Genomic DNA, 10,393 nt, shown 5'->3' with positions numbered 1-10,393 from the left:
AAGGGACTTCTGGGCTTTTGGGTATAAGAAATGCAGTAGGGGTGCACCGTGTAGAAGTGAGGAGTATTACAGTAGTTTGGGTTTGATTGATGGCCTTAGAGAGTAGAGTGTCTAAGTTGGTTTGAAGTTGACTTTACTACGTGTATTCATCCCCCCGAAAACAAGACGTTAGCCTGAATAAATACCGGATTTTCGCGCAGTGGAAAACCAATAAACGCTTTGTTACACGTTTATTGGTTTTCCACTGCGCGAAAATCCGGTATTTATTAAGGCTAACGTCTTGTTTTCGGGGGGACGGTCCCACTTTTTGGTAATGTGTCCTGGTGCTCCTAGGACTAGTCGTTGGACAGGTACTATTTATGATACCAGTGTAGCGAAACCACTATCTGCTGGTCACCGAGTTAACTATTACCACTCAAGAGCTGCTAGGAGACGAGTTGAAGAAGCCACCAGTTGAAGAAATAGTTGTGTAATAATAATATTTATTAATTAGATTGTATATAATTGATTTTATCGTTTAATAATCATGTAAAACATTATTATATTTGTAAATATATTGTTTGAATAAATAATTATAATGAATTTGCTGATCCACTGTAAGCTTCCTTGAGGCTGTGCTTTCGCCTTTGCATTCCTAGTTGGTATAATACTCTGGGAATTTTCACTAGTCATCACTTCTTATAAATATATATTCAGTTAACATGAATGCAAGAACAGCCATGGACAAGGCCCAACTTATCACGGACAAACTCAGATACATTAACATAAATATCAATATACTAAAGTCTAACTCCATTACTTTCTCATATAAGAAAGGAAAACACATAGAACCAAAAAGTAAACGACTAAACAATACAGAACAAGAGACATCTCACTTACCTCGGCATGAAACCAGAGTCACACCTCCCTTTCACTGCATATACAGAATACACGTAGTAAAGTCAACTTCAAACCAACTTAGACACTCTACTCTCTAAGGGCATCAATCAAAACCCAAACTACTGTAATACTCCTCACTTCTACACGGTGCACCCCTACTGCATTTCTTATACCCAAAAGCCCAGAAATTAGCGTTATCAGAGCAGTATACTACAGAAGATATACAATATTCAAGACTTATCGGACTAGTAAGCTGATAAGGTTAGGTGTAGTTCTAGTTGCCGAGATGAAGCGGACGGATTAGAGTTGTGTTGAGACGGGATCAACTACACTGGTTGCCGAGATGAGGCGGACGGACCAGTTTAGCCGCTATGGATTTCATGTTCATGGATATGTGTTTGGATTTCATGCTCTTTTTCATGTTAGAATGAATTACAGTAAAAAAAATAAATAAAAATCTTGAAAATCTGAGAGTGGGAAACTCTATTCTTACATTAATATCAAATTGTTTCAAGTTTTGAAGATGATTTTTTCTTTAAAAAATATTTTTCTTCACCTCCCAAAAAGCATGTTTTCTCTTCCTCACTCAAAACTATTCACCCTTCACTCCCTAATTTTAACATTTTGTTAACTATAATTAAAGGTACTCATAGGTTGCCACTACATGAAAAGTGAAGGTACTATGTCACAAAATAGGTGTCAATTTCCGCATCTCGAAATAATGACTTTTTATTATTGAGATTTTTCGAAGTGAAATTTGCGCATCTTTATATAATGACCCGTATATGTTTCAATTTTCCGCTATAATCTGATATATTGACCAGTCTCCGAGTGCCAGATCACATAATTCGTATTTAAGAAGTGAAGTGCTAAAAATAAAACCAAAATCAAGTATATATCTTTCCGATTATTTTTTTTTTCAATTTTTTGGGCGATTTTTAAGGGAGCCACTATCCATTCCAATGGATATGTACTGGTAGACCACGGTATGTTACTTTCCGGTGAATAATACTAAAAAATAAGTTACAGAACAAATTGATATCTTTCCAATTAAATTGGGATGTGAATTGGCTCTTGGAATGTTTCCCTCCAAATAATGATTTAAATTTAAAAATAAATAAATCTGTACCACTACAACTCATGAAGGGTTAGGGGTTCAGTACTTTGGAAGGGAGTACTGTTACTAGACTAATGGCTGTGCAAGGACGTGATTTGGTCAGAATCACGCTCGATCGCCAGATTTATAACCAATTAAAGGTACCCAATTTAATTTGGGCTGGGTGGACCTCAGGAGGACTCCAGAACCCACAAGAGTTGACTCACGGCTACAGAGTAACAGAAAACAATTTTCTGCCGGATTCGAACTCGGGTCCTTGGAGTTAGTAACCCCGGGCCTTACCCCGCGGTACCCGCACCCTCTAAATTATGATTTACAGAAGTATTACACATTTCTACAAAAAATGAATGCCATGAAAAATTGCAGTCCTAGACGTAGGAGCATATACCTTGTATCAGTAGGCACTCCACTTCGATGAATCCAGAACTTCTATATGTTCTGATGACCACAAATATTTGATAGTATGATCACGAAAATTACTGTAGATGGATGATACTACAAAATGAGTTATGAAAAAAATGTATATCTTTCCAATAAAATTGGCATGCGGCTGGCTCCTGGTACATAAGGAACTGTGTGTTACAGGGTTTATTGTTAAAATACGTTGAAACACGATTTATTTGAAGTGTAGAATACTCTTAACATGAGGAATGTCATTTTTCGGTCTGTTATTTCAGTTTTGTCATTTTTAACTTACCTAAATTCTTCCCTGTGACAGAGTCTAGAGTTATTTTAGAAACGTATGGATGTCATTTTTCAGATTTAATACTAAATAAATTATAATTTTGCAGAAGTTTATTTCTGTCAGTTATGAATTATTTATGGCTAATATCGCCTCTTTTTAAAGTTCTTTTCTGATCGTCCTCGTCAAATGTATTTCATAATTGCCTTGCCTTATTACTATGTGTTATTTTAAATTTCGCATTGGTTTAACATTCATAGTGATAGATGAAGTGTACTTGTTTTGTTAGCTTTCTAAGTGCTTTTGAAGTTTCAAAATACTCTTGGCGCTACTGGTGGCAGGACAATACATATGTGCTCAAATGCAAAATGGCCGGAGATTCTGGTATTCAGACTTGTTCTTCCCCTGAAAATGCTGATTCCAGAAAAAGACCCTTGGATACCGATGTTGAAGACAGTACTACTAAGAAGTCAAATTGTTCATCAGGTACATCGCCGATATAATTTTTCCTGTAGACATTGCTTTGCTTGTCAGTGTACATATTAATGTTTTTTTTTTTAATTTTCAATTATCCTTGACAGGTTTTATACACTCCACCTCATTTATATACATTTCTATTGAACAATATCTTTTTAGATTTCATGTCTATTTAGCTAGTGTCTAATATCTGTCATTATGTAAATATTGAATTGTTTTTATAAATTATTTAATATCAATTTCCCTGAGTAGGTTTAGCACTTGATGATAGCATGTTAATCACATTTAGGGGAATATTTTTTTCTGAAATTATTTTTAAATTTTTACTTCTCAAATCCTTGTAGTTTAAACTATTGTCTGTACATTCTAAGTGTTCTGCCCTGGATGGGTCTTTTATATGTTTTTATCCCTTTTTTAAAATTATGTGTAGTGATTTATTTGATTTGATCATTATTTCTATTTTAAGACCTTAGTTGAGATTGATTTCTTTTAATTTTGTTTTGATATGCGAACATAACATTTAAATTATCATCCCTGTAATTACTATATAGTTATTTAATTTATATTTTTATCATTTTATAATTTTTGCTTTATCACTTTTGTCTTGATAAACTATACTAAATTCTAACTATTATACGATTTTATTAAAACCTGGGTGTTAAAACTTTTTGAGACCTTTTTATTAATGTTAACAGCTTTAAAATTCTGATGTAGCTTTAAAATTTAATATTTTTCAATTAAGTTTTGATGAGACATTAGCTCCCTAGACTGTCAGTTAAATTTTTTTTGATAATAAATTTTTTTTAAGGTGATTGACTTACTTGTCAATCGAGTGGTGGAACCAATTGATTGTGTTAAATACCCATATAGAACACCATTTATTTCTTTCATTGTCTATGACTAAGGTCAAGGCTAGTTAGGTCAAACTTGAATTCAAAACTATAATGTAATAAATTATTAGTGATTGTGGTGTAGGACTTATTTTTTGGATTACAGCTTCATAGAAACTTTTAATAACCATATTGTCTGCTATTCTTGGTAATAATTACTGTCATATATACAGAGTATTTTTTTCCAATACTTTTTTGTTTATCTCTTCTGTGATCCTCCTTAAGTCACTAAAATTACTTAACTAATCCTCCCAAAACTAATATTTGTGCTACATTCTTGTTATACATTATCCTTAGCTGTTGGTTTTGACTCTAGTTAGATTCAGTTGGATAGATTACAATTTGTTTTGTTCTAGATTTATTTTCTAATTTCAAACATTATATCTACATCTTGTAATATATCAGTAACCACAATTATTAAAAATTATGAATTTTTCAAAAATAGCTAAACTAAGTCATTATAAAATTTAATTATAATTTAATGTTGCACGCCTTCATTAATTTCTCGAAATGATATTATTGTTAATCATCATAATATAATAATTTAATAACCATACCAGTTAAATTTTACATATTTTAAATTTCATTTTCATTAATGCTGTAATTATATATTTCTATCATTATAATTGTATCGTGTCATATTATTACTAAGTTTAGCTATTTTTGTATAATAATCTTTAATTTCTAATTGCATTCGAAACATCAAATGTGAATAAATAATAAAGCTTTGTTCAAAGTATGGAAGTGTTGATAGTTAAAATGTTCTTTCCATGTTTATTAATTTTATACTTAATAGAAAGCCTTCAAAATTTATATTTAGTTTTAGTTTTTTAAAAAATATTCTCTAAATATTCTTTATAGTGAGTGTTATGATAAATGGAAAAACATAATGTTGGGTTTTTTTTTACCTGAAATAGGGTTTCTCTCTGTTAAGAGGTTGGTAATACTAATAAAATATTGAAATAAATTGTTACTAGAGAGCTGAAATAGTTTTTGATTTACTGTAAGGAAAATTCTGATATTCGAGATTATTACTTTAAATCTTATTAGCCCTCTTCTATTTATATATGTGGATTTTAAACCAAGTTATTTCTTTTTTATTATCTTACGATGTAATATTTTCTAAACTTTTATTTATAACTTTATGTCAAATCATTATTATATTTATTTTTATTTATATTGTATGTTGTCTTAAAACAATATTGTTTAAAAAATTTGTTATATCATGTTCCTCAACTTTGATTATTATACCTACAATACCTCTTCCCTATGCCTCAGTTATGACTAATATCCTGAACTCCTGAAACATTAATGCAAAATACTTTATTGCACTCAATTATAGATTACAATATTATTTCCTTGATAATTTTGATCTCCTAGTAATATCTGAAACTAGACTAAAACCTTGCTTAAATCCCACTATTCATCATACATCTCCAATCTCCTTAAATTCAAATCCTTTGTTCATTCCACTGAGTATAGAATGGGATAGAGATGCCTTCTCTGCCTTGGCGGTGTACAAAGTTCAAATAAAAGAAAACTTTTAAATTTAGTTTGTTTTTGTAAAATAAATTTAGAGCTTGATGAAGATTAGTTTTGTGTTGGTTTTTAATTGCCTTCTATATCCAAAACCCTTTAATAAAAAGAAATTTTAATCGATAATTTAATGATATACATTTAATGAATAATTTAAATGTTGATAACATACCTAGTGATAAGAGATCTTCATATTAGGCTCTTCATCATCTGATTGTTCCGATTTTTGCAACCAAAAGCTACGCTCATACTCAGTTTTTGATCTCATTCAAAGTTTTTTGACAGAATATTTAATATTTAACCACAGACTAACAATCAGGTGGTAAGCACATTGACAGCAAGGTAAACCTTTGTGCTGGAGAATTGGTAGATACACAGAGGATAGGGGTACTTTGACACATCTCCCTCTCACTATGTCTACTCTAGTTCATTCTCCCAAAACCAGATTTATATACGTCTTACTGAACTTCAGCTTTTGACAGATTTTTCTTCTTAAGATTCTCCTCCTTATGGAATTCCATTCCTTCTTTCATCTATCCCTTCAGTACCCCTATTTCAGTATATAAATCCACCCATTCTATCACTTATCTGTCCATCATATCTAAAAAATTAGCTATCTTCCAATAGGCAGTCTGGAATCTGGTAACGCCAAAGTGTAACCAAGTTCTGCATTGATATAATGCGCATGATCGAGCGTTGCTCAGTTCAGTATTGGGTAGACACTTAAAACGCTTTCCCCCCTCCTTTTCTTGGACTGCTAAGATACGAATATGGGAGGTTACTCGTTTCTTAGGTTATTCTTTATCTTGGACTGAGACTGTTTCTTATTAGATTTGTTTTACTTTTTAGGAAAATTTATTAAAGGCTAATAATTTGAAACTCTGTTCTGAATTGCTTTTTAAGAACGTATTGTCTTCCAAAAACTCATTTTTGAGATATGATAATCATTGTGTTCATAAAAAAAAACTACTTCTTTAGTTTAAATTTGTTATGAAACATTCAGAGCAACAATATTCTTAATTTTAATGTTTTAAAAAGCGGTATATTTGGTCCTAGAATGGGATTAACTTTTGATAAATGCTGTAATTTATGACTTTTTCAGTTACTTAAGTATTGTGTTCTTACGAAGCACTACTAGTGAAAAGATTTGCCAATTTTTTTAATTTTATTATATTATATGTGTGGTAATTAAATTATTTAACTATATTCCATTTTAATTAACTGGTATTGCTTATTAGCCTCCACTTGAGCTTGTATATTAATTTTACCTTTCATATTTGTGACTTCCTTTCATAATTTATTATGATTGACATTGGAAAAACATCTAATAAAAATGTGGATATTATTATATATATTATATAATATATATATATATACATTATATAAAAAGTTTTTGAGTCCTAATGGATTGGAATTCTTTTTACTAGTAACCTTTTATGAGCGTGTTATCAGGTTTAAATAAAACTAAACATACAACAACAATGATCATAGAAAACCGATTTTATAAATCATTCATCGAATTCTGGTGAAGATACAAGAATTATTCCTCCGTTTTTTTTCCTTTCTCTTCATACTAAGACGTTTATAATGAACACAACTATTTTCCATGAAGTCATTTTTAAGATTTTCATGTCCCTCTGATCATAAAAGCTACTTCTTAAGTTGGTATTTTTTGCATAACAATAAAAGCAATGAATGCTTTTTTTAATCTTATTATCTTAAAATGTAGTACCTATATTTATTTGGACCTAAAAAATGGTTTTATGGATGGTATATGGTGCATGCAGTGATTTTGAACATTCTGCACATATGAGCCATTCGGTAGCAAAACATGTAACTACAAAAATTAAAACTTTTTCGACGTTAAATTGTTTGTTAACTACAATTTTTTACTTGTTCGGAGATTGTCTGGGTGGCTTTCAGTAAGGTACAAATTAGTAAAAATAAAAAAAAGAAATATTTAGTGATAATCTTTTACTATTTTGTACCTTTACTGATTGCCACCCAGACTGTCCTTTTTACAATCTACTATTATCAACTCTTAATCTTCCAATAAAATTTTATACTTTCAAACAACAGTCACTTACCATATCTTGATATTAACATTATTCTTTTAAGAACATGAATTTCCTAAATATTCTTTCAACAATTCATGAAATCAACCTTAAATTAAGCCAGTGATTCCAAAAATTTTAGTTACGATGTTTTATTTTTTTACCAAATGTTAAATACATACATTAAATAAGAATTTTTAACAATAAGAAAAAGGAAAATAAACTTTTTTGGCCCAAAATATTTGCTTTGAAGTATATTGAAAAATCAACAAAATTGAAATAACTTTAATATGACTCAACCGATCTTCACAAAACTTTGTTTAAGGTGATTTAGGGCTCAGTTACCTCTGCAACAAAGGGCACTGACCGGATCTAATTAAACAAATCAAAACTGGAGACATAAAATAAAATGTTTTTAAAAAGTTTTTCTTTATTTAAAACTAATATTTTGACCTTATGAAGTAGTATAAAATTAAATCTAAATTTTGCTAATGTAGCTTAATAGATTAGACATACAGCTTTCCAACGATTGTATTAATGTTGGAATTGGATAAAATCTAGAGCAGTTATAAATGATTATATGAAGAACAATGGTCAGCAAAAGAAAAAAAATCCTCCTGATAAATCAAGATGAAAAATTTCTTATTTTTAATTTCTTTGAAAAATGATATTCACAGGTTTCAAACGATGATAAGAACGAAAATGATTTCGTTTTTCATAACAAATATTTTTTTTTACCTACTTTACTGAAATACTCATTAAGTTTTATTAAATTTTTAGTGAATAAAAAAATTAAATAGTATCAGTAATATTCCTTTCTTATTCTTCAGAAAGAGGCAATAGCCAATAACCTTCGTTAAAAACTTCTGGCAATTCAAAAGGTTTTTTGTTGTGAATTTTTCCTGAGCCTTCCCTCACTAACTCAACTGGGGAAGGAAAAAAATCAAACATGTGCGCTTGTTAAAAATTCCTCAAAAAAATTAAAATCCTTCATTAGTACATATTGCAGAAAAATGACACAAAAGTTGATTTTGAAGACATAAATTTTATAGAAAGAAAAAATAGAGAATTATAAGAAGTAATAACAATAACAGATAGTACAGAAAATAAAATCAATTGCGCAACATATTTGGGAAATATTAATATAAATTATCCAGAGTTATTAAATAATTTAAGATACAGATTTTGCTGTTTTCTAGATTGCCATCTAAAACAATTCAAAAGAATCCTCATAGAGTCCGCTAAAACAGTATCGTTTTCTGATTCAATGTTCATATTTGAACCAAAATCATATTTTATCAGTAAAATAGTGAAGACTTTGTAATGAACTGAAAGCATTAATTAAAAAATTTCATTCTTATACTTCAAAGCACAAAATTAAAACATAAGTGGTCTTAAGGGTATGCCTTCTGAATTATAGTATATATTCTAAAAAATCTTATAAATCAAATATTAGAATATGTAAAATGTTTCAAATGATTAAATCGTCCGGTCATATAGAAATAAAACTTCCATTATGTTTTTAAATATTTGAAAATGTTTACATTACAAGGGAAAAATGTGACAGGATGATATATATAAAAAAGTATTGAAAAATCAAAAATTGGAAGATCGTTGATTGACCATGTGTAATTAATAAAAGGAAGATACTCCGGGTTCAGGCAAAAAAGCAACTCCAAAAAAACTAATATGAGATTAACAATTATTGTTTGAAAACAAACCTGCACGATTATTAAATACTATAATTTCAGTTAATTCACCAAACCAATACTCTTATAATTATATTTATATAAATTGTTAAACATTCACTCAAGACCACTCAAAATCATTTACAGTTCCAGAAATCATCACAAATACATGATATGATCAGCATGACACTATCCTAATATATTTACATCTATAGTCGCCCATTGACATTCAAATGCCATTACTGCCCCATTTTTGTTTACATGGGACATTAAAAATACTACTTCATTAAAAATATACCTTAGTATATTTATAGCTCTATGCTATTTATATTTTTTATTCATTTTTATTTTTTCATAATGGCCACTATTAGTAGGAGTTTAAAACTGCTGATGTGGAATGCATAGACACTTTAGGAATGATACAGAGTTTAAACAATTTATTTTGTAAAGTAAACCGCTTCTTGTATCAGTTAGTGAAACTTGACTGCCTTAAGACAAGTTCTTGATACAAGGTTACAAAATACAAAGGAAAGATAGCAACAGAGTGGGTGGCTATGTTGAGATATTGATGCACTCCCGTCTCCCTCATACTTACAGTCCCATAAAAAATTTGAAATATGCTGAACTATTGGTTTATATCTTCAAATCAAATATTTATAAAACAGTAATGACAATACCAACTTATGCTCCATCGAACAAAATTCATTTTTGAATCTTAAATACATTTTTAAAATAAGCTACTAAATTCTCAGTGATCTGATTCCTAAAAATAAGGAATAGAATTGCCACAACAACAATAAAAATGGAAAGGCATTATTTAGTAAGTATAAAATAGCCCGATATAAATTATGTATCCCCAGTGAACCTAAAATTATTCCTACAGAACATTGTTTCAAACCAAGTATCATAGATTTAGCACTCACCCAAAATGTAAATAACTTTCTCATCTCATTTTGCTGTTGACTACAACTCAGTGATTTTTCATTTAAAAAAAAATTAGTATATTATTAAATTAACACAATTTTGATCCTTTTTTTCCTCTCAACTTTTATTCTTTAAAATTCTCCAAC

General features: G+C 29.7%; 1 protein-coding gene across 1 annotated transcript in view; it reads left to right on the top strand.

Moving 5' to 3' along the window:
- Positions 1 to 2,997: 2,997 nt before the first annotated feature.
- Positions 2,998 to 10,393, top strand: part of pasilla (RNA-binding protein Nova-1-like protein passilla) — a 31,472-nt gene continuing 24,076 nt past the window's right edge. The window contains exon 1 of the mRNA XM_014422056.2: positions 2,998 to 3,164. Within this exon, the coding sequence (XP_014277542.1) occupies positions 3,047 to 3,164 (118 nt within the window). The 5' untranslated portion in view covers positions 2,998 to 3,046. The remainder of the gene's footprint in view (positions 3,165 to 10,393) is intronic.

This window comes from Halyomorpha halys, unplaced genomic scaffold (assembly GCF_000696795.3).
Source record: "Halyomorpha halys isolate HHAL.00 unplaced genomic scaffold, Hhal_1.1 Scaffold353.1, whole genome shotgun sequence".
Classification (NCBI taxonomy): domain Eukaryota; kingdom Metazoa; phylum Arthropoda; class Insecta; order Hemiptera; family Pentatomidae; genus Halyomorpha; species Halyomorpha halys.
The sequence above is the reverse complement of the archived record's forward strand: the minus strand, read 5'-3'. Positions and strand labels throughout refer to the sequence as shown.